Source organism: Periplaneta americana, chromosome 10, assembly GCF_040183065.1.
Source record: "Periplaneta americana isolate PAMFEO1 chromosome 10, P.americana_PAMFEO1_priV1, whole genome shotgun sequence".
NCBI lineage: Eukaryota > Metazoa > Arthropoda > Insecta > Blattodea > Blattidae > Periplaneta > Periplaneta americana.
The window spans coordinates 37,013,084-37,039,897 of NC_091126.1; the positions used below are offsets into that span (position 1 = coordinate 37,013,084).

At 37.3% G+C, this 26,814-nt stretch overlaps 1 protein-coding gene and 1 non-coding gene across 2 annotated transcripts in view; both read left to right on the top strand.

The window, feature by feature from the left end:
- Positions 1 to 26,814, top strand: part of LOC138707601 (cell adhesion molecule Dscam1-like) — a 386,068-nt gene that overhangs the window by 266,288 nt on the left and 92,966 nt on the right. Inside the window, exons 4-5 of the mRNA XM_069837239.1 lie at positions 17,904 to 18,021; positions 20,181 to 20,620. Coding sequence (XP_069693340.1) covers positions 17,904 to 18,021; positions 20,181 to 20,620 — 558 coding nt within the window. The remainder of the gene's footprint in view (positions 1 to 17,903; positions 18,022 to 20,180; positions 20,621 to 26,814) is intronic.
- TRNAS-UGA (transfer RNA serine (anticodon UGA)) lies at positions 12,059 to 12,140 on the top strand. The gene has a single exon. It is a non-coding gene; the product is annotated as a tRNA-Ser (tRNA).

Genomic DNA, 26,814 nt, shown 5'->3' on the forward strand with positions numbered 1-26,814 from the left:
GTTCCGAAAAAAATTATTCTATTCTGTTGTATAATTTCAGAATTTTCTCTACTAAAGGGACATTATTTTGTTTTTACTAACATTTCTAATATTAATCTGACTATACGTTTGATTAACGGCTGAGAACCGGAAACATTGTTTATTACCCCCTTCCATGACCGGAGTGTGATGGTACTGGTGTAAAACACAAAAAATCACTTTACTAGGTATAGGAGGGAAGAAAATTAGTGCACCCATTCACGTACCTAAACTTGAAAATATTTCGTTTTTGAGTTTGATAATTTTCGTTAGGTTTTTATTTAATAAAATACAATACAATATTAACAATATATGTTTTTACTCACGAACTGAGCTATCCATGCGGACGTATTCATTATAAAATATATATCATACTGTCTTGTAGCACATTAGCATACATTATAGAAAGTATATTAAAATTTAAAAAATAATCAAAATCTGGATATTTAAACAAATTGTTGAAAATGATGGCTGTTCATTTCGATAGAGGCTTCAGTTCTTTTGTGCATATTATCGCACTATAGCCTATTGTACCTAATTCCAATTTCTGGTTTCGTTTTTCGTAGCAGTAACTCATGTTGTAATAGTTCTGTACTTTATAATAGAGCACCTTACGTACTGTAAATTGTATTCACTTCTGCCCGATCCGCACAGATAAATTTACTCAGACATGCTATCTGCTGTCCGTCCAAGTGGTTATGTCGCAGGGCCGCAGAAGGCGGGAAATGACGTGACAGTTAATTACTTAACGAGTCCCTTTTATTTACACTATTTTAAACAGTTGTATAATATTACGTAGACGTCCAATTTCTAACAGAAAATATTTTCAAAACAGGGCTAGGACAGCCCAGCAGAAGCGGGTGAGAAAAATCGGGATGCGACGTAACCAAAAGGACGCAAAGTACCTGTACGAAAATGTGATTAAATAATGAATGCTCTTTTTTCACTGGAAAACGCGACCTTATTTCTGGAACGTACTATATTCACTCACTCAATACTGTTTACTGTGATCGTAAGACGAATTTGCATATGCGGCCTTGGTTCTATGCGGAAGATGTGTGGAAGTTCGCTAGTGGAAGGGGTGGGAGTGAACTACATTAAATAATTCAGGTACAGTAAAAATGAAGTAAAAATAAAATGATGTCCCTGCATAAATAAGTTAATTTTCTTAAACTTTTATTTTCTGTGCAGAATAACAAAATGTACGTTACATCTTCTTTCTGGCTGCAAAAGAGGCAAACATCTTTCCCAATGTTCCCTTTCTGTACCTTAATATCCACATTCCTAACGGTCACTATGCTAAACTCATCCGTTCTTCACTGAAGTTAACTCTTGTTTATTCTTCTTGGCCCTATAAAATTTTCATTTCCTTATAATTAATTAACGATTGAAACTTTATTAAATTACTCTAAAGCTCTGACCTCGTTATCTCATTGATCTTCTTAAATATATTTAGCATACTGAGTTAATGTTCATTTTCTCAATTTCTGCCATGTACAATTCAATTTAGACCTAAACTGTTAACATATGCCAATTCTTTCAGCCAATTCGATTTCATTTTTGTCGAGTAGACCTACAAAATGTTAGACAGTTTACTCAGTAGTATCGTCTCTTTCCTCTGTAATACATACCAGATACTGAATTTTCCTTACCAAAATATACCTTTACTATCCATATCCATTTCATAACTAGAAGCTAAGTTTGAGGAATTCCAAGGAACTACAAATACAAGCTCATCCACTCCAAAATGAGTCCACAAGTACAATAGACTTTAAGATCACATGAAGGACTTCGTTCCGCCTTACAGAAAGATAAAAATGATTGGAATTATTATGATTTCTTACGTTGCTTTTCAGAGATTGTTTCATAGGCTACGTAGCTGGGAATATGGTTCATAGTAATAATAACAATCTATCTTTTCCGTCATCCACCGTCACTTTACGTCCTACTATTCTTCTTCTTCTTCCTATCAAGGATGGGTAAATCCCGCTCCGAGACTAATGGAATTGCGAAGTCCATCTTGTTTGTGGCCGACCAATATCTCGTCTGCCTTGGGGTTGATAAAAACATGCTTGCCGTGGGAAACGATCAGGGGGCATCCGTTGTACATGCATATACCATTGTTGTTGATAGGTATGAATTTCTTCGACCATATTTGTTGTTTTAAGTTCTTTCCGTATGTCTTCGCTTCTCATTCTATCCCTTAATGTGACTCCCAGGGTGTGTCATAGGAACCTCATTTCTGATGCTTCTATTCTTTTTCGATCTTGTTGTCTTAGCACCCATGTTTCACTTCCACAGCGAAGGGCCGGTTTTGATATAATGTTATGCATCCTGATTTTTAGATCTTGCCTCATATTCTTTCCGAAATACCTGTTTATACATCCATTTAATTTATTGTGTTTCTGGACATTATCTTCTAGATCAGCATTGAATACAGGGACATCATTTTATTTTTACTAACATTTTTAATATTAACCTGTCTATACCTTTAGAGAACCGGAAACACCGCTTGCTCCCCCCTCCAAGACTGGAGTTCGATGATACTGGAGTAAAACACAAATCACTCTACTAGGTATAGGAAGGAAGAAAAGAGTTCATCCATTTACGTAAACTAGGAAATATCGCGATTTTGGGTTTGATAATTTTCATTAGGTTTTTCTTTAATCAAAGTACAGTACTGTATTAAGAATAAGTGTTTTTACTCACGAAGTGAGTTATCCATGCGAACGTATTCATTATGCAATGTATATTATACTATCTACAGCACATTAGCGTACAATATAGAGAAAGAAGTTAAATTGAAAAATAATCATAATATGAATATTTAAACACAATTTTGAAAATGGTGGCCGTTCATTTCGATACAGGCTTCAGTTCTTTTGTGCATATTATCGCACTATAGACTATTGCATCTAATTCCAATTGCCAGTTTCGTCCTTCGTACTAGTATCTCATGTTGAAATAATTCTGTACCTACTCTACGTACTGTAAATTCAATCTTCACTTCTGCCCGACCCGAAAATATAAAATTACTCAGACATGCTATCTACTGTCCGTCCAAGTGGTTATGCCGCAGGATTGTAGAAAGGGAGGAAATCACGTGACAGTTAATTACTTAACGAGGCCCTTTTATTTAAGTTAAATTAAACAGCTGTATAATATTACGTAAACTTCCAATTCCTAAGAGAAATTAATGTTTTCAGAAAAGAGCTAAGACAGCCCAGCTTTTACAGAGGGGCGAGCAGAAGCAGGTGGGGGAAATCGGGATGCGACGTAGGCAAACGGACAGTACCTGTGCGAAAATATGATTCAATATTGAAAGCTCTTTCGTCACTGGAAAACGCAAACATATTTCTGGAACGTACTATACTCAGTAACTCAGTACTGCTTACTATCTGCGGTCTTGGTTGTGTGTGGAGTTGGAACTTCCTTAGTAGAAGGGGTGGGAGTGAAGTACATTCAAAAACTCAGGTACAATAAAAATTGAAGTAAAAATAAAATGATGTCCCTATATAAATACTAAAATAGTACAGCCAAGATACTTAAATGCATGAACCTGTTCTATTATTTCTTAAGTCTATCATTATTTTAACTCTTCGTTGATTCTTTCCATGCATGGCCATTGATTTTGTCTTTCTAGTAGAAATTTTCATATTATACATCTGAAATATTCTATCTAATGTAGTAACAGTTGTCTGTAGGCTGTCTTCAGAGTTTGCCATTAGGACCTGGTCATGTGCAAACAAGACTGTAGTTACGTAATTATTATTGCCCAAATATATGCCATTCGGACTCGTCATTTGCCAGTCTTGTAGTATAAATCAAATAGCAAGGGTGATAACCCACATCCCTGTCCTACTATTATTATTATAATTATGAACCTAAATTCGTTAAAAGTACACAAAAATACTGGTCGTGAGGTCAAAATATTTCAGAGCCACAGCTTACAGGAACATATTAGGACAAAATAAAACCAGAATAAAATCCTCACGTCCGCTTCCAATTTGAGTAAGATACCATACCTATTTTTTCTGTGGAATTGTATTGTAAATGTTTAATTACTTTCGTCACACGAATAGACTGCTAGAATTTTATTTAAATAAAATATCCTTTCTCTGCCTGTCTCTGTTTCCGCCAATCGGAAGCGCAGACCCTGCTTTCGCGAATAGCTGATATAGATGGCAGCACGTCACGGTACTTGGGAATAGAAACGCGCAAGCGTTCTCAACTTGTGAGTCGCTGATTCCGAATTCAGCTCGGTCCGTTCTCGGCAAACACTTTTCGCTACTTTGAAATGAAATTCGAATCAGACTTCAGTACTTCAGTCTTTATTGCAGAAAGGATAACCTCCACCACGGAATTTATCTGGTAGAGAATTTTTTGCGGCATTCTCTTGCGCCTTAGCACGTGCACAACCTCTGCTTCTGATTGAGTCCACATTCCCCTTATTGAATCTTTGGCAAATTAATTTTTGCAGTCAGTTCTCCACTTCAATTAGACTATCATTGTTTCTATCTGCCTCTTTTTATACAAACTTTTCACTGGAGTGAAAGTTCTTACAGATTAAGGGCTGTGAAAATTTCAATTTCTGGTACAGCCCGAAAAAATAATAATTTGTTTCTCTCTTAATTTTCATACGACTCAAATTATAATATGGAATGATATTCGACGTATTGATATTGATATATTTATTTCTACAACTCTTATCTGGTAATGAGTCGCCACCACATCTCTGTATTCGTGCTCCCCATTACCTTCTAATTACAATAAACTTTCATTGAAGTGTGCAGTCATCTTGTTTTACCTTTGTTACCTCTATTACTATAATACATACTCTCAATTTGCTTTCTAACCTCTCCCCTTAAAATTTTCCCTTCTTTCTAATGAACACCTCACCACTTTTATTGTTTACTTATATTTGAAGTACTTCCTATCGTCTAAAATTTCCATAATTTTGAACTAACTTTTACTAACACTATTTAATCATACTCATTCACTTTCCTCTCTAACTTACAATCAGCTCTACCTCTACTCACTTCTGTCATCACTCTTATCCCCTATTTCTCCATTAAACACTGAATCACATGTTTATTTTGTTAAACTGTTCCCTTTCACCCCGATAAATTTTCCGTTTGCCACTATTTTTGTAAGTCAACTCAACCTTCATTCGTAAACTTACATTAAAATACTTGCTGTCTTCCTAACATTTCAATTTCTCTGATTGTACGCTAACTTAGTCGACACTCCAATATTAGTAACATTTCACTACCAATTACTATTAACAAACACTTCTAATTTTCTCTAGTCACTTCTTTTATCAACTATTGTTTCTCTGGACAATAATTCACTTATTCGTTCATATATTCTCCCTCCGATTATTTTGCTAGTTAATCTTACTCCTTGAACACTCACTTTATTGTTTCTATGTCTTTTGCCACACTTTTATCACTCCACCCCCCTTAAGCACCAACTTCGTAGACTGTAGTTCTGCGGTTCCTTATTTCCTTCCTTTCCTTCACAAGTAGATGGACTACCCAAATCTTCTTTACTTCCTCTCTTTGTCGGCTCCGGACGTCTTGCTAGTTTCTTCTTAACCACCTTCTTGACCTGTTTTCTATGACCTACTCCTCCCGCTGTCAGCTGATTCGTCATCTTATCCCTTCCGCTATTGTCAGCAGTCTTCAGTGACTGTTGCTTGCATGGTGACGAAGGACTTATTTGCGACCACACGTCTCTCCTTTCAGTGACGTCATACGTGTCTGCTTCCATTCTTCCTGAACTTGCTGTTTCAAACATTCCTTGTGTGGTTACTGCCCTCGCTTCGGATTGCCCTGAGCTAATTGAATTCCTTCTTGAAACTTCTGCCACACTTCCTTGGCTACTAATCTCACTTCTTCCGCCCATTTGCTTGTTTATAATCTTCCTCATTTTCATTTTCAAGTCCCTCCTGTTTCCTTCTATAACATCGGACTCCAATTCCTTTTGATTCAAATTTTCTAAACAAAATTCTAGATCGAAAATCTCATTATTGATATTCAATTTATCTCCATACAGTCTGGCAAAATGTCCGTTCTTCCTAGCCGCCCACATAAACGGTAGCAACAATCTTCTTCTACATCTCGTCTCATAATCATAGTCCAACTCGAGTCGAATGTTTGAGTTTTTTAAGCACTTTCTTCTATACAGAATTTTCTCCTTTGTTAACAAGTTTTTTAATTTGACCACGATAGGTCGATTCAACCCTCTTCCGACCCTGTAGGCTTCTTCAATTTGTCCGTCGCTCACGTCCATGTTGAAAACCTCCCAGCACACTTTGAATACAGTGTCGTACGTTGTCTCGTTCTTTTCCTGTTCCATTTCTTCTACGCCGAAAAATACTAAGTTCTTCTTCCTCTGCTTATCCTCCCAGAATTTTAATTTCCTCTTCATTTGTATGTTTTCTAGCTGCATTTCTTCCATCTTCCTGCTGAAATCCTCGACTTTTTCTTTCAACTCCTTCATTGTAACCTCCATTTTTTCTGTTCGGAATTCGCTACACTCCGGTCTATGACCTCACTATATAGCCTTCTAACTAACAGAGCTTCTCGCACAAGTCTGTCCTGAGCGCTGACTGCTGTAGAACTGATTTCGACGTATTCTACCACCTATTGTCATGAGAGCCACATTATTCCACCCCGAAAACTAAAATTACGCACTATAATTTCCATAACTTTATTCAAATATTTCAACACTTATTTCTTGAATGCCAACAAGAACTTATCTGAAATGCAAATAGACGATAAGGATAATGAGGGAGAGTAGATATAATGACTCAGCGTGTATTAATCTTTAAAATTTAGCATAACGACTGAAGGTGAAATACGGAGTGTTCAGAAACGAATAAAATTTAAATAATGGCTAAGAGTTCAAATATTTTTGAAAACTGTAGATAACGTGCAGTTCATATAATGACTAATAGTTTAGATAATGACTAACAGTTTAGATAATGACTGACGGTGTAGATAAGATGAAGATGTGATTATGACTGAGAGTGAACATATTGACTCGAGTTCAGATAATGACTCAGAATTTTAATGTAACTGACAATTTAAATGACTGAGAATTCATATAGTGACAAGCTTGCATAAGTAGTGATACATTATCTGATAAAGACTGAGAGATTAGATGAGGACTGAAAATTTAAGTAATGACTGAGGTATCAGGTAAAGACTGAGAGATCAGGTAACTTTTGAAAGTTAAGTATCGACTGAGGGATCATGTAAAGACTGAGGGATTAGATAAAGGCTAATAAATTAGGTAACGACTGAGAGATCAAAGGCTGAGAGATCAGGTAACGACTGAGAGATCAGGTAAAGACTGATAGATAACAACTGAGGGCCGTATTCATAGACATTCTTAGCGCGGGCTTCGGGTGGATGATCAGCGAACGAACGTTTTTCGTATTCATAAACCACTGTTAGCGATACGATAAGATATGTATCCCGTATAAGTAACCAGTCGATAGCCGGGGCTAGTTTAGCAAGCTTGTAGCGCGGGCTAGCGAAATGTCTATGCATAGCACCCTGAGAGTTTAAGTAACGACTGAGAGATTAGATAAAGGCTAATAAATTAGATAACGTCTGAGAAATTAGGTAACGATTAGGTAACGACTGAGAGATTAGATAAAGGCTAATAAATTAGACAACGACTGAGAGATTAGGTAACGACTGAGAAATCAGGTAAAGTTTAATAGGGTGCTATTCATAGACATTTCGTTAGCCCGCGCTACGAGCGTGCTAAACTAGCCCCGGCTATCGACTGATTACTTGTACAGGATTCATAGCATATATCGTATCATATCATATCATATCATATCGCTAACACCGGTTTATGAATAAGAAAAACTTTAGTTCGCTGATCATCCACCGGAAGCCCGCGCTAAGAATGTCTATGAATACGGCCCTGATGAAAGTTTAGGTAACGGCTGAGAGATCAGATAAAGACTAAGGGTGCTATGCATAGATATTTCGCTAGCCCGCGCTACGAGCGTGCTAAACTAGCCTCGGCTATCGAGTGATTACTTGTACAGAAATCATATCACATCATATCGCTAACACTGGTTTATGAATACGAAAAACGTTAGTTCGCTGATCATCCACCGGAAGCCCGCGCTAAGAATGTCTATGAATATGGCTCTAAGGGATTAGGTAACGACTGAGGATTTAGTTAACGATTGAGAGTTTAGGTAACTACTGAGACTTTAAGTTATGATTGAGTTTTCATTTTATGGATCGGAGTTCAAAAACTGACAAGAAGTTTGTGATATCTGAGGGCCATATTCATGGACATTCTTAGCGCGGGCTTCCGGTAGATGATCAGCGAACTAACGTTTTTCGTATTCATAAACCAGTGTTAGCGATATGATATGATAAGAATCCTGTACAAGTAATCACTCGATAGCCGGGGCTAGTTTAGCACGCTCGTAGCGCGGGCTAGCGAAATGTCTATGCATAGCACCCTGAGAGTTTAGATAACGACTGGGGAGTTTAGATAATGACGAGTTTATCTGGCAACCTGTAAGTTTAGATAATGACGAGAATTTGGATGACCGAGAGTTTGGATAATGACTGAGAGTTTGGATATTGACAAAGGGTTTCGATTAGTTCAAATTTAGGGAAGAGTTCTGGATTTGAGTGAAAAGAGAGTTCTCATAATATACCACATCTATGCTACTTCAGTTCTCAACAACATATTTATTTTTCATTTATTTATTTATACTGGCTGAGTTAAGGCCATAAGGCCTTCTCTCACACCCTACCAGGTCACAAACAAAGTAGACAAGCACATATCTGTATGAACAGGGATTTTCGTTACTAACTTGCATTAAAAATAATAAACGAGAGCGACTTCTTTCTGTAGACCAAGAATTACGGGTGTGTATGTCTGCGATTCCTCCCAGCATTGAACAATTTTGCGAAAGTAAACAAGCCCACATTTCCCTCTGAATTGCAACGATAGTGGAATATTATTGAAAGAACATTTTTAAATTTTCAGTTTGTGTTACATGTTTGCAGTTTCTTAAGAATAATAAATAACATTACAAAAATATTTAATACACAAGTCTGTTTTTCACTGTTAATGTATTTTTTCTCGCGGCACACTAATGTTCCGTGGCACACCTTCTGAAAACCCCTGTTTTATAGTCCTTACACAGCTCAATTTTTTACGTGAGATAGAAATTATTAATATATTTCTCTCTGCAGCGTTCATTTTCAGGGACAGTATTTTTTCACGCAACTTAAATCTACAAAAAATTAATGGCTTTACTTAACTTCCCAAGAAAGTCATAAAATTGTCAATGACAACTAAAATGCGTTATGTGTTTAGCTCATTTGAACCTATAACCTGCAAATTCAATATTATTTGATTACTGACAATTTTTTTAACTCTTTGCTGGATTTCTGCGTTTGTGAATGATACTATTTTCAGCCACCGCAACGCAAGGAAAGATTACTCAAGTGGCTATACAGTAGATTCCTTTTCGGTCTGGCGCAGGATCAGTGTAACGCGGCAGACTATCAACTGAAAACGTGACACTCGACTCTAAAATTCTTGCCCAGGCTTATTCGCCATTCGTCAAGCTGAACAGAGCGATCCTTCTGTGAGGTGAAGGTCAAGTCCCACCGCCTATATCTTTCATAAAAAACTGAATACATTGAGCCACTCCAGTTAGGCTGTTAGACTGCAGCTTGAAAATGTTTCTCTGAGCGATTTAGACGACGTGGTTCAAATTTTTGCACAGTGCATTAATGTGAATATTAGGATTCTATTTCAGTTACTGTAGATTCTAGAATATATTTCTGGACAGTTAAAGTCCCGAATAAAATAACAGCCTAAGTTTAGAAAACTAAATTTTACAGGAGAAGGTTTTATTTTAATTATTCAATTCTGGATTACTTACTTACGGCTTTTAAGGAACCCGGAGGTTCATTACCATACTCACATAAGTCCGCCATCGGTCCCTATTCTGTGCAAGATTAACTCAGTCCCTACCATCACATCCCACCTCCTTCAAATCCATTTTAATATTATTCTCCCATGTACGTCTCGGCTTCCCCAAAAGGTCTTTTTCCTTCCGGCCTCCCAACTAACACTCTATATGCATTTCTGGATTTACGCATACGTGTTTCCAAAATCCTAGTAAGAACCATATCAGTCACTTTCGTATGCAACCACATCGTTCAGCAGTGTTAAGAAAGCGTATGATCACAAAGCAATTTCTTCCTGAAAAAAAAAATGTGTTATTTAAAACAATCGCCAATAAACTTATAATTTATGTCAAATAGGATGATATTTTGGTATTTCAAGAAGAAAACCAAATGATTATATTTTTTGTATTCAACAGATATTGGAGAAAAAGTGGGAGTATAAGGGTACAGTACATCAGTTATTCATAGTTTTCAAAAAGGCATATGACTGTTTTATATAATATTCTTATAGAAGATGGTATTCCGAAGAAACTAGTTCGATTAATTAAAATGTGCCTCACAACCAGTGAAACGTACAGTAGAGTCCGTATAGACCAAGTTCTGTCGAATGCTTTTCCAATTCACTGCGGACTAAAGCAAGGAGATGCACTATCAACTTTACTTTTTAACTTCGCTCTAGAATATACCATTAGGAAGTTCAGGGTAACAGAGAGGGTTTGGAATTGAACGGGTTATATCAGCTTCTTGTCTATGTGGATTACGTGAATATGTTAGGAGAAAATCCACAAACGATTAGGGAAAACACTGAAATTTTATTTGAAGCAAGTAAAGCGATAGGTTTGGAAGTGAATCCCGAAAAGACAAAGTATATTATTATTATGTCTCGCGACTAGAATATAGTACGAAATGGAAATATAAAAATTGCAAATTTATCCATTGCAAAGACGGAAAAGTTCAAATATCTTGGAGCAACAGTAACAAATATAAATGATACTAGGGAGGAAATTAAACGCGGAATAAATATGGGAAATGCCTATTATTATTCGGTTGAGAAGCTTTTGTCATCTAGTCTTCTGTGAAAAAAATCTGAAAGTTAGAATTTATAAAATAGTTATATTATCGGTAGTTATGTATGGTTGTGGAGCCACCGGCGTAGCTCGGTCTGTTAAGGCGCTTGCCTGCAGATCCGGAGTTGCGCTCGGGCGCGGGTTCGATTCCGGCTTGGACTGATTACCTGGTTGGATTATTTCCAAGGTTTTCCCCTACCGTAAGACAAATGTCAGGTAACCTATGGTGAATCCTCGGCCTCATCTCGCCAAATACCATCTCGCTATCACCAATTCAATCGACGCTAGATAACCTCGTAGTTGATACAGCGTCGTTAAAAACCAAGTAAAAATGGTTGTGGAAATTTGGTCTCTCACTTTGAGAGAGGACCAGAGATTAAGGATGTTTGAGAATAAGGTTCTTAGGAAAATATTTGGGACTGAGAGGGATGAAGTTACAGGAGAATGGAGAAAGTTAAACATTGCAGAACTGCACGCATTGTACTCTTCACCTGACATAATTAGGAACATTAAATCCAGACGTTTGAGATGGGAAGGGCATGTACCACGTATGGGCGAATCCAGAAATGCATATAGAGTGTTAGTTAGGAAGGCGGAGGGAAAAAGACCTTTGGGAAGGCCGAGACGTAGATGGGAGAATAATATTAAAATGGATTTAAGAAAGGTGGGATATGATGGTAGAGACTGGATTAATCTTGCACAGGATAGGGACCGATGGCGGGCTTATGTGAGGGCGGTAATGAACCTCCGGATTTTTAAAAGCCATAAGTAAGTAATTAAGTAATATAAAGTAATATAATTAATTATTACTTTAGTTGTAAGAAATGCATGAAGAATTTATCTCTTCATATCTTAATGACTCTCTTATTTTATACTGATATTAGTGGTTCTCAGATCTTGCCGAGGACGCGACTGTTAGCGGAAGAACAACGTGGCGATTTCTCGGTACTACTTCAGTAACTCGCTAGTATTACATCCGTTCTTAGAGCATAATGCACATGTGCTGCGGTGTCCGAGTGGTTAAGGAGTTGGACTTGAAATCCAATGGGTTCTGCCCGCACAGGTTCGAATCCTGTCCGCAGCGTAATTTTGACAAATTTTTTAATATAGATTTTTCTAATAATTTTGTTATGTAATTTACATAATAATTAGATCTACTTCTAGAATCTTCAGTAAAAGCAGCCAAAACTATATATTTAAAATGCATAGCATTTTTACGAGTATTCTATCTTGAGTTATAGAACGTCATGCAGAGGTCCGCCCCCTCCATCAGTTTAAGATTAAAGGAAATAAATAATTGCTAAAGATGTGTGCACAACACTTAAAATAATAAAATATTGCACTTATATAAACGCTAAGAAATAAAGACGCGCTAGTTATTGACTTTACTTAAAAGAAAACAAAGGTACAATTTTTTTCTTAAAAAAAACTGTAGGATAAGAAGTTAAAATTGGTCTACGTATGGAAACTAGGAATGTGCTCTAGAGTAGAGTAAACTTTACCATAAAACAAAGAAAATAATTAAACCACGGTATCAACCATATTGTTACTCAAAGTGATATTACTTAAGAAATTGAGAAATTTAATTAATTTTTAGAATATGTTCAGTGCATATCATATCCTGTTTTGAGTTGGAGCGGGTAAATTTGCCCCAATTTCCGGTATGGAAAATGGTTTATTTCAGACTAAATAGGGAAAGAGTACGCCACGCAACATACCCTAAGATAGTCCCTAAAATATCTTGCTACCCCTCCAAGCAAAAACTGAAATAATATTCAAAACTTTATGGCTTCAAATATGCCGTTATTCTTACGGTTTATTAGAGATTTATGAAGAATATAGTTCATTGGAAATTGTTACAATCGGTTCTGAATGAAGCACAATATCTTGTAACGTTTTACAGAATCTTTTTTGGACCACTGTTTCGCGAGTAAAAGTGCTTATATTTCATATACTTTTGACATTAGTAGAATTTTAACAGTTTTCTGCAAATATAATCCGCCTACTATTTCAGGATAAAAAAATCTTCGTACAACAATAAGATACTTGCACAAAATTGCTTTTCTGGCATCAAGATTTGTGAAATTTGTATTTCCGTGTCAATCTTTACATTAAATTATTATATATCAAAACACTCTTTCTCTACCATTGCAATGAAAGAACATTGCTGATTCCAAATGTTTTTTTTTCTAAATGTCAAGTGTGGGAAGTGAATTCTCACAATATGTGACATAATTGTTAGAAAGTCGAAACCCCTACGTCACGAGACACTCTTTCTATGAGTTATATAATTTTTATGACGTGAGGAGCTCATTTTCAAAACGTCTCCTACTCACCTGATAACGAAAATGAGCTTTCTATGTCCATGCATTCTTCAGATGTATACAACTGTAATGATTTGGCTTCAGAACACCCTCTACCACTAAATTCTTGCGTTAAAAGTGACTATTGGAATCAAATTTACTCTTGTAAACTGTAAAAATTGCGGAAAAATATTAGTTCCAGCTTTGGAATAAAATAGGTTCATGCTCCCATTTAATTCTAAACTCACCCAACCTCTTTGGTTTGATAATGTCTCTTGCAAAGCTAGTAAGAAATTTTAGACTTAAAAAGGTTTTTCGTGATTTCCCACAAAGCTATGGGAATAAAAAGGCTCGTTTTGAAAATAAGCTGCTAATGTATTTTGATACATTTTTATATAAATTAAGGTGTGAAAATGAGATAGTCCAAAGCCACACTTTTAACAAAAATGTTTTTATGCGAATTCACTTCTTATACATATGAGGCACCTACTAGTAAAATATTACAAAAAAAACACTCCAACAAATGATATACAGTAAGTATACACCACAGTATAGTATATACAGTCACGAAGCTTGAGTTGTGAGGGTATTAGGAACAATAGACTGTGCAGGCACTATTACGTATTGTCTGTGATGAGGCGATAGTAGCGATCCTAGTGGTTAGCAAATATCTATGGATGCATATGAGTATTTACTACATATTGAGCTTCGTGACTGTATATACAGGGACATCATTTTATTTTTACTAACATTTCTAATATTAACCTGGCTATACATTTGGATCTACGATTAAGAACAGGAAACACCGTTTGCTACCCCCTTCCATGACTGGAATTCGATGATACTGGCGTAATATACAAACAAATCACTTTACTAGGTATAGGAGGGAAGAAAAGTAGTTCATCCATTTACGTAAACTAGGAAATATCGCGATTTTAAGTTTGATAATTTTCATTGGGATTTTGTTTAATCAAATAACAGTACATATTAACAATGAGTGTTTTTTCTCACGAACTGAGCTTTCCATGCGGACGTATTCATTATGCAGTATATATTATACTGTCTACAGCACATTAGCGTACACTATAGAGAATGAAGTTAAATTGAAATATAATCATAATATGGATATTTAAACACACTTTTTAAAATGGTGGCCGTTCATTTCGATAAAGGCTTCAGTTCTAATGTGCATATTATTGCACTATAGACTATTGTACGTAATTCCAATTACCAGGTTCGTACTTCGTATCAGTAATTCATGTTGAAATAATTGTGTACCTACTCTATAAAAGAGACCTTACGTACTGTAAATTCAATCTTCACTTCTGCCCGATCCGAAAAGATAAAATTACTTAGACATGCTATCTACTGTCCATCCAAGTGGTTACGTCGCAGCGTCGTAGAATGGGATGAAATCACGTGACAGTTAATTACTTAACGAGGCCCTTTTATTTAAGTTATTTTAAACAGTTATATAATATTACGTAGACGTCCAATTCCTAACAGAAATTAATGTTCTCAGAAAAGAGCTAAGACAGCCCAGCCACTAGCCTTTACAGAGAGGCGAATAGAAGCTGGTGGGGGAAACCGGGATGCGACGTAGGCAAATGGAAAATGATGCAATATTGAAAGCTCTTTCGTCACTGGAAAACGCGAACATATTTTTGGAACGTACTGTTTACTATGACCGTAAGGCTACTATGACTGTATATGCGGTCTTGAATCTGTGTGGAGGACGGTTGAACTTCATTAGTAGAAGGGGTGGGAGTGAAGTACATTCAAAAACTCAGGTACAATAAAAATTGAAGTAAAAATAAAATGATGTGCCTGTACTAGACTGTGTATACACCGAAGACATTATGATACCGCGCCTAATAACATTGAACTGCAGACTTCAATACGCTCTCCTATAAAATTTTGTCTGTATGACTTCGGACTATATCATTCTCATCCTTCAGATGAATAATACTGTTCATTGCAGCGTGTGTATTTTTTAAAAGGTCTATAAAACTCACATTCTACTCTTTCACCTTTCCTTCGCCTTCGGTCGCTGTGAACTAAGCTGATGCACACAGAAAGGTTAGGGATCTAACATCACTATTTAGGGACGTACCTTCTAAATGTCATATTCATTTAATTGAGACGCTGAGAAGAATGGAGCGTGTGAAATGTACAGAAAGAATAAGAAATGAAGCTGTGTTGGAAACAGTGGATGAAGAAAGAATGATACTGAAACTGATCAGAAAGAGGAAAAGAATTCGGTGAATCAGTAGCCGAGAAGAAACTGCCTACTAAAGGATACATAGAAGGAATGGTGAACGGGAGAAGAAAATATCAGATGATGAAAGACATTAAGATATATGGATCATATGCGGAGACAATGAGGAAGACAGAAAATAGGAAAAATTGGAGAATGCTGGGTTTTTCATTCTTTCATTTCATTTATTGTATTCCATTGAGCTTATATTAGTATTTAAGCTTTAAGAAATGGAACAAGTCAAAATTTTACAAGATTACAATTTTTTGGAGAGATGAAGTGAGGTGAGGTCGAGGATCCGTAATAGATTACCTGGCATTTGCCTTACGGTTGGGAAAAACCTCGGAAAAAACCAAACCAAGTAATCAGACCAAACGGGGATCTAACGCAAGCGTCGACCTGGTTGACGAGTTAGTATAGCGCTGGCCTTCTATGCCCAAGGTTGCGGGTTCGATCCCGGGCCAGGTCGATGGCATTTATGTGTGCTTAAATGTAAAAGAACTCCTGCAGGACAGAATTCCGGCACATCCGGCGACGCTGATGTAACCCCTTCAGTTGCGAGCGTGGTTAAATAAAACATAACATTTAACATTTCTAACCCAAGCCCAAGCGCAGCTCCGGATCAGCAGGCAGTGAAAGACCTGCCCTTGGGCAGAAAACTATGAATGAATGAGATCAAAAACCAGACGTCTTCAATTTTGGGATATCTGAGTTTAGAGTGCTCCCATGTTTATTTATTTTATTTTAGTAGGTTATTTTACGACGCTTTATCAACATCTTAGCTTATTTAGCGTCTGAATGAGATGAAGATGATAATGCCGGTGAAATTAGTCCGGGGTCCAGTACCGAAAGTTACTCAGCATTTGCTCATATTGGGTTGAGGGAAAACCCCGGAGAAAACCTCAACCAGGTAACTTGCCCCGACCGGGAATCGAACTCGGGTCACCCGGCCAGACGCGCTAACCGTTACTCCACAGGTGTGGACGCTCCCATGTTATATGAGCGACTTTTCAACATTCAATATAAAAACGGAATTTGTCACTTGCGTGGAATATTGTAGATTTCTAGCCCTAAATTGAAAAATGGGACTTTCAAATGGAAACCAATTTCATACTAATTCATATAACCCATTTCTACCCTATAAAATAGGATCGTCCGTATAGAAGACGAACATAAGTTTCTCAATGGATGCTACCATTTCAGAGCTGGATTATGCAGACATATCCTTCCTGGAGCCTGAGGGTGCTATTCATAGACATTTCGCAGCACACGCTACGAGCGTACTAAAGGTACGGTCACACGTCGCTACTTTTGCTGCGTCTCGTGTTCACACGTAAGCCAAAAGTAGCGCGCTGCACGCTACTTTTCGTGCTGCGCAACCCGAGTGCAGCAAAAGTTGCAACTGGAGTTTGCGAGTCTGTTCACACACAAGGCGCTACTTTTGCAGCCGCAGTCATGCTGCAGGTTTCCATCTCCGTGTTGACTTCTCAATATACATTTTGTGGTTATGTTCGCATTATTAATAAACTCGTGCGAAAGCTTACTTATCTATTATTTGCTTTTCTCTCCTAACTAGTATTCAGAAATTGGCATTATTTTTACTATAAAGCTTTTAAAAACTTCTATATACTTAAATGATAACCAACAGCATATTCACGTAATCAATATTGGCAACCCTCCTGTTTGAAACTACGCTACGGAAAATTAAAAAAGTGAACCATATCGTCAGCAAATATGCTCAGACTGTGTTGTGCATTTAATAACTGTTACATATAATTTATTTTCATCGCATCTAAAATTAAAATACATCCAAACAATAAAAGTATCATTGGCACATTTGGGTGGCAACACTGGTCGCAACCGCAGCAAAAGTTTCAACAAAACCGATATCAAAAATGCTGCGGCTACAACCCTGAGAACCCTGTTCACACGTCGCTACTTTTAAGCTGCGCGCAGAATGGAAAAGTAGCGAGCAGCAGGTTCGGCAGCCGCTACTTTTCGGATTGCACCGTTGTTCACACGTCGCAGTACGAGAGTTGCGCAGTTTTTTGTAATGCATCGCTGCAAAAGTAGCGACGTGTGACCGTACCTTAAGCTAGCCCCGGCTATCCACTGGTTACTTGTACATAATTCAAATCATATCCTATCGCTAACACTGGTTTATGAATATGAAAAACGCTGATCATCCACCGGAAACCAGCGCTAAAAATGTCTATGAATACGGCCCTGACTGACTCTGTAATAGAGACTTTCCTAATCAGCTGTGTTTCTTTGCTGCTGTCGCCAGACTCGCCTGTCGCCTCCGCCCCACGGCCGCTGGAGAAGCAGACGTCCATCCAGGTGCGCAAAGACCAGACGGTGGTGCTGCCCTGTTTCGCGGAAGGGAACCCGCCGCCCGCTATCAGGTAAGTGTGTCTCCGCCCCCCTTTGTCCCCTGCGGTATGGCATAGTTGCGCCCCGCGGTCAATTGGGAGACCTAGGCATGGCATAATTGCGCCCCGAAGAAATCAGGTAGCAGAAGGGACATAGCATAGTTGCACCCCGAAGAAATCAGGTAGGAGAATGGACATGGCATAGTTGCGCCCCGATGGGCATAGTACACACGAAAGTGATTATCATAATATATACAAATTACTTAAAAATATTACAGTGATAGCTGCATTGAAATCAGGTAGGCCTAGCATATGATCAATTTTGCTATTTAAAATAGCACTTTTTTTTTATCGATCTCACACAATAAATGAGCTGCATTTTTTCTTTGTACACGATATCTTAACCCTACGGTACAGGGTTTCGAAAATTGAAACTTAGAACCATTGTGAATTATTAACTCTTTACCCTTTGCACTAAACTTAACATTCATTTTAAATTAACCTCACTATAAGGCACAGACGGTGTGAAAATCACTAATAAAATGTGAAAGACTGCTAAGGTCCCATATTCCAACGACTCACTCATTTGAATATAATAATAATAATAATAATAATAATAATAATAATAATAATGATAATAATGATTTAGTTAGCTGGCAGAGTTAAGGCCGTAAGGCCTTCTCCTCCACTCAACCAGCAAAAAGTGTATATACATATGCATGAACTTACAAAGAATTCAACAATTTGATTTAGATGAGAGAGTCATGTATACAAGAGTTATTTATGAATTAAACAACAAAATACTATGAACTATTAATTAAACACTGAAATAAACTGTGTAGCAGAATTAAACTAAAATACATAGAATGTTAATATATTTCAAATTATATTAGATAATAGAAAGAGATTATTATGAGACAATTTTGAAAATACAGCACAATCAGGATGATGTCTAAACATTCATTTTAAATTAACCTCACTATACGCCACAGACGGTGTGAAGTCGGTTAATAAAATACTGCCAAATTCATGGTGTTCATTTTAACTGTAGGCTATTGATAATCACTGCATAAACAGTAGAATAGTAATATACGTTACAGGAGCGGTATGTTGACGTTTTCATGGTCGAGGAAAAGATTGAAAAAGCGAAACGTAGTTGAGCTTTTTTAATTTCCGAGAACATGAAAACAAACATACCGCTCGTGTATCGTACATTATTTTGTGCGAAGATCGTTTATTACATACCTGAAATACGAATTTCTAATTAGTTGCAATGAAATCTCCATGTTGGTTTCTGTTTAATGACGGCAACTTCGGAAAACCAAAATATCTTTCTTCAACATTATTGCTATAAAATGTTTTCTGTTTACTATACTCCAGCAGGCCGTGATATAAGTCTGTCTTTTTTTTTTCCCCCAGTCTATAAATGCGAACTTAAAACAAACGGTAAGGTTATGTAATGATTTATTTTTCATTTTAATATTTTAAGAATATTATTTATATAACATATTGCAGTAATAACATCGGCATCTGGAATCTTGTTGATTTTTTCACGGCTTCCTTAATGTTACTTGTATCAGGAATGCAATAAGTTTCGTGGAGTAGTAGACTTTACTTAATTTTTGCAAATATTTAAAAACAATAATTAACATTGCAATTTAGGTGAAATTACAGTGGTAAGTTTCCAATTTATAATTATTACTATGTTAAACGTCTCTAAAAATAATATGTTAAAAGCCTAAAGCAGTAAAATGAATGTGGCGCTTAAGCGGTAAGAAGAGGGAAATTGTTATGTGTGTTACGTTGGGAATACTGAATGTGGTATTTCACACTTACCGCGTATTGGTTCTGTGCAGAAAACAAGCAAATACGCACGATCTCGCACAAAAGCAGTTAATAAAGTACTGCCAACTACATGGTGTTCATTTTAACGGTATCGATAATGAATATTAAATCGAGTAAGAAATCAATATGGTTAGTTGCTTACGACGCTCGAGTTTCCGTAGTGTCTTTTCTCTACCTATTTCATCGGGGCGCAACTAATGCCATGCCCCTTTTCTCTACCTGATGGGAACTGGGCGCAACTATGGCCACAAAACAGGGACCCTTTTTTATCTGCTGCATCTTATCTGACCGTGGGGCGCAACTATGCCCTGCCGGGAGGCGCGACGTGACGCTCTGCGCTGCTGCAGGTGGTTTCGGCAGGACCATCACCAACTGCGTGCTCTCTCCGACGCAGACGAGCGCGTGTTCAGGGTGGAGGAGTGCCTGGTGATCCAGCACGCCGCGGAGGGCGACGCCGGCCGCTGGGTCTGCGTGGCGAACAACTCGGCGGGCGTGGAGCGCGTGGACGTGACGCTGCACGTGACGTCGCCGCTGAGCGTGGCGGTGCAGCCGTCGGGGCAGTTCACGGTGGACGTGGGCGCCAGGGCGGAGCTCACGTGCCTCGTGTCGGGGTCGACGCCGCACCCGACGGCGACGCGGACCTGGCTCAAGGACGGCCACGTGGTGGGGCCGGGCACGGAGAGCCTCGTGCTGCAGCGGGTGCAGCGGGAGGACGCCGGCATGTACCAGTGCCTGGTGCGCAGCGAGGACGACAGCGCGCAGAGTGCCGTCCAGCTGCGCCTCGGAGGTGGGTCTATGTCAACGTGCTTCCTGTCATCATTTAACGCACGTTTTCAATACTGCGAAATTTTCTTCCGATGTTGGATTGTTGAAATATTGAACGTATTTCAGAGTCAATTCACAGAGAAAACATTGACATTAGCCCGAGAACACTAACTTATAACCAAAGCTCGGAACTTGGGGACTTGTGTCTTTGCACGTGACTAAGCGACCGGACTTCAATGTCAACAAACTCCCGCTTCCAGCACGGAGGTACTGTCAGGTCTGCAACAACATATTGATAATATTGTTGTAGGTTGAAACACGTAATTTCATACCATATATATAATTAAAATGAACATGAGAAATATATCAAATTTACTGTTCTGCTGTGTACATTTTATTACAGTGTATGACTACCTACATTCGAAGATTTTTCGGTAGTAGACCTAAAATACTGAATGTTTTCACTGTTACTGTTTTCTGTTCGATTTTCAGCAGTTGCTAGCTGATCTCGTATCTGAGAAAGATAAGCATATCCCAAATTTTTCTCAAAAATAGTTTTCAATTAGTGTGTCACTACTAGGGCAGTCCCCTCTACGTCTCGATCCATGGCTATGGACAGATTTTTCTCCAATTTGAGGAACTGCAATGTCTTTCAATGAATTCCGTTTCCAGCCTGTAGTTTGTGTGTGGCACAACTTACAAAATATATACTCTCCATTCGAAAAAAACAAATATGTATCTCCTCCGAATTCTCCACGAAATTCTGTATCTAAAATTTAAAAAAAAAAAATGTATTTTCAAATTTCTATAATACCCATTCGAATAACACGTATATTCTAATTCCTCAAACAGACCGTTTACCTTTAATTCTCTGAATGTCATTGGCTTCGACATAACAGTTTCTTCGTCCGTCTTCCTGTCATTAGTTGTGGCCAAGTTCAGTTTTAATTAGAGTAATTATAAAGTAAATATTTCCTAAGCAAACTGATGCACAATAGTGAGGTTAGGCCTACTTGATGAGTAACGGGAAATGTTTAACATGAAGCAGAATGTACAACAGTTGGCGGGAACACGTACTGAGAATCTATGGCGCCAAACAGCGGCCAGTGAAGCCTCACTTCAATCACGTGCTGTTGTATATATTAGGATTTTTCTTACAGCGAAAAGATTATAGACAATAGATGCGGGATGACTTATCGTTGAATGTAGGTGCACATTTACTATATATTATTTTTTTTTTCACTCAGACAATTTCTTTAGAGGAATATTTGCACTGAGCATCATGTTGCACATGTCTTTGGAAAACGTTTCCCGCACAACTAGATGATGATGATCATGATGATGATGATGATGTAGATGGTTCCTCAGATTTCACTTCAACGCATTTCCTGTGTGATGTACTGTTGCAATGTTTCTCTATAGTCTGAGTTATTCTGGTTTTATTTAAATTTTACATACATTACACACGATATTGTCTTCGTTAATACTGTACATAAAATGTCACTCCCATACTTAATTGCACTTCATATCTCTGAGCGAGTTGAATGTTTTGTCTTCGACATTATGAATGGATCAGCACAACACTATTCAACGCGTACTAAATATTTGAGCAGGATAACACAACTGCAGACATTGCGTTGCAATGTTATTATGAATGGACCGGGGTTCCTTCGTTCTGTACGCTGCTGTACTCGTCAGGTACACAAAAGACGGACGACGAGGCACGTGCATATACTCTGATACGAAACAACTTCACTTTTCCTTAAGTCATCCAGCATACACTGTCTGCTTATAACAGTTAACTTGCAACATTTACCTTATATTTCTTTAATTTATGGTAGAAGTACTAACAATATATCACAGAATTATAAGACATATGTACTGTGACATTAGTTGCAGTACAGAAGTAGGAAATGAAGGACATGATGTGAATCCAAACACAACTGCCACTCAGAAGGTGCAGACTATGTAAATCTATGTTTGCTCACCCATGTTTTACTTTAGGCATGGGCACAATATTCCCGCACGAGCACTGTATACACTACCCCTTTGTTTCTCCCTCCACAAATATTCTACCTGTCTGTGTGTGCCTACAGTAAGCAGAAATTGAACTTGGTACCATAATATTCTAATCAGAGATGTGTAAAATGGTGTAATATAGCGAATAAATTGTAGGTTTCGTTTTAATATAAAAAACATGGGAACAAGTATAGTCTGTTATTATGAATAGAGATGAAACTCAATGCCTGAACTGTTAAGTTGAGATCTATATAAAACATTATAATATCAGACGGCACTTCGATCTTGAACATAAGATGGATTTTGGCGAACATTCTTTTTATTCAAATTCAAATTTATTTACAATTTACATTTGAAATGAATAGATATGAATAGATACCCGAAATGAGCATATGCTCGTGCTCGGGTACAGTCCAGTAGTCTACATACATTTTAGAGATCAAATAATAATGCTGATGATAGAAATAATAATAATAATAATAATAATAATAATAGAATAATCGTGACGGAGATGATACGAAGATAGTAATACAAAATAATTCATTAATAATGATGATGATGATAATAATAATAATAATAATAATAATAATAATCATAATAATAATAGTGATAAAACAAAAATATTTATAATAATAAAATAAATACTAATACGGATAAAATAAAATATAAAACCACTAGCGAGAGTTAACATAACTTAAATAAGCTTCATTTGAAATGTTTAATGAAATGGCATGTCGCATTAGTTTTGTACATTCCTAAGCAGACGAGAAGCCAAGTTCATGTGATGTCCGAAATATTGTGGAATGAGTGAACTGGATCATATTTACCACCCCTCCGTTATGCCCGTGTCTGTTTTACTTGTTCTCATTGTGACATCAGTTACAATTATTAGTGGTACTAGACGTCGTGTACGGTGAGTTTTGAACTTGAAGCATACTTGTAATAAGAACATAAATTAAACACGTACCGCTCCCGTTCCCGGCTCTAACTCTATATTTCGAATTTATTTGCCCCTTCACATTGTGTCCGCGAGTAACGTGCAAGGATTCCAACTTCCTCTTTATTGATTTCTGGACACAATTCAAATTTTAAATTTAAGCCTACAGTATAAGGAAATACTGACACAAAATAACTCTAGAAGTATACATACTGTATATCAGTTGTAATATTTAACAGGCCTAGCCAGCATTGAAAACCACAACACAAAACAATGAAAATTTGGAACACTGTATAGACAGTATTAACTTTTTAACGACAACTCATCATTAGTTCCTCTTAAATATGTATTTCTTTTCGCTTTTTGCTGCAGAATTGATACTAGGATTGTCCTCAAGATGCTGAACAATTTCAGAACCCATTTGGAATCTTGCGTACACTACTTTTAACACTTGCATATAAGTAATTGATTAACTAGCGGAAGAAGTGAACACAATCAAATACATAGCACAAGAAAACGGTTACAATCCAAACATAATAGACAACATCATAAGAAAGACAAAACAAAAACTTAACAAACACAAAAACACGCAAAACACAACACAAACACAAGAAATACTTCACACTAACATATGAAAACAAAAGCACACATAAGATCGCATCTTCATTCAGAAAGCAGAAATACACAATAGCATACAGAACAGAAAACACACTACAAAGACATCTCAGCACCCAAAAAAACACAAACAAATAAATACGACCACACAGGTGTATACAAACTCACATGCAATAGTTGCGACATGTTCTACATTGGACAGACAGGCAGATCATTCCAAACACGCTACAAAGAACACATTAAAGCAATAACCAGATGACACAATACATCTACATATGCCGATCACATAACCAATGCTAACCATACATACAATAACATAAATGCGGACATGGAAATCCTATACATACAACCCAAGAACCAAAAACTCAACATACTAGAACAATATGAAATATACAAACACACTAAAACGCACCCCGATCAAATTCTCAAAACACAGATCAATTTCAGTACACACACACTATTTGACTCCACTTTTCAACACTTTTCAACAATCAAACGCACCTACACAACAGGCAGGGAAGTACGAGATGACGCCGAGATCTAGTAGGCTCTGAGGATGGTGTGATGAAGCACCGAAACAGCTGTTAGCTGCACAGACTTACATAATTACAAGAGTAAGTCCGCTAGTTAATCAATTACTTAATTTCAGAACATTGTTGTTGTTTAGTCAACTGTCCGAAGACAGATCTGAACCTCACAAGTGATACCAAGAAGGCACCACTTATGAGGCAACTAGGCCAGGAGATATTGGAATAGGGTGGCCAGTTCCTTTCCCTCTCCATTACATACATCGCCGACTAGCTACATATTACACTAGTCAGACTTCAGATGTATACAAATAATTGTTCTCCCTCTGACACATCGTCAAGTGAGATGTACTGCCTGTATACATATCAGCCAGAATCTCAATCGGAGGATATTCAGAATATTGTACTCCAAAATTAACTTTTACTTGCAGCTTTGCCTTGGTCAGATTTTCATACAGTAACTGTCATCTGATCCACTGCTGTGAAATAACGGTTAGCATATCTAACGTGAAAGAAGCAGGCCCGAGTTCAAATCCTGGTTGAGACATGTTGCCTGGTTGAGGTTTTCCCTCAACCCATTAAGAGCAAATGCTGGGTAACTTTCGTCGCTGGACCCTGGACTCATTTCGCTGACATTATCACCTTCATCTCATTCAGACACTATATAACCATAGCAGTTGAAAAAGCGTCGTAAAATATCCAATTAAAATACGATTTTAATTCTCCTAGCCTAATAAGTGCAGTAGATTCACGAATGGTGGAGCGTATATTTGTAACATAGTCTATTAATTTTTTTCTGTCTCCATTTAATTTAAGATTTTTGTAACGTAGCAAACATATCATAGGCCTACATCCTTTCATGATATGTTTAAATCATCCACATCATAAAACAAAATAAGAAAACAGTTTATCTCATTATAACAATGTTTGAGTTCCACGAAATATTTGCTTCTCCTTTTTATGTTCTGAAAAGTTTTCAACACAGTAACAGGTAGCAAAATATAGTCAGCGCCTGATAAAAACACGAAGCTTTTAGAGACGTAACGAAACAGCGAAGCGAAGGAAAGAGCAACAGTGTTACAAATCTTCCCGAATTCATCAAACTGCACGTCTAATATGCCGCATCGGAGACAACTTGCACTATTTAGGAAGTAGACTAATTCATTTTGTGTCGTTATACATTTAAAATGTGTTTTATAGATCAGAATAAAAGTGGAATGACACAATACAATATAATAGCCTATATATAGAGGCACATGTGGAGAAAATAAGAAATTTACAAGCCGAAAAACTCTGCTTAAATTCCTCGCGAACCCAAATGAAATTTGTAGTGGAGAAAGTGAGAGAGGATGCTGATAATTTCGTGAAACATTTATGTTGTTCATTGATTGTTATTGTGATCATGGTTGGGATTGTAAGAATGTTTAGAATTTTAAATAAAAATAGATGTTATTCCTTTCCATTTTTGTTTTTATACCGCTCGCATTTCAATATAACAAGGCGGAGCCTTCTCGTTAATTACTTCATACTTGCTTCCTCATTCCATGAGGCCTAGTCTTGAGACAATGATGCAATTGATAGTCGAAACGATTTACACGTCAATACGACGCAAATGGAGTGTTTGAAAATGTAATGAATAATGTCATTGAAGAGAACTGTATTCATTTGGAATTAATACCACAATTAAGTAGCTTACTTTAGAATTGTTAAATTAACAACTTTTGTCTTTATACTCCCCGCACATATTTAACACCCCATTTGTGTGCGAGTAATATTGCTTGCGTTATCTAGCGTGCTTGGACGACGTCATCATATTAACAGAGCAAAGGATTTTCATGGTAGAGGCTTACCTGAGAAACAGTGACTGCAGAAAGATAAAAATACTATTTGCAAGAAAATTTCCCAATATTACTGCTTCACATAGCAACAAGAACAAAAGACCACTCCTAAATCTAAATCTAAACACTTCACTAACACAATTAGAAGAATAACACGCAATCTAATGTTAAGACAATCACCCCTGCAGAGATACTGAACTGGACTGCCGAGCTTGCGGAGATGTTTTGCCGCGTGTTGTATGGCCTTCGTGCCGGTCGCGTGTCGTACCTTTGACCTGTA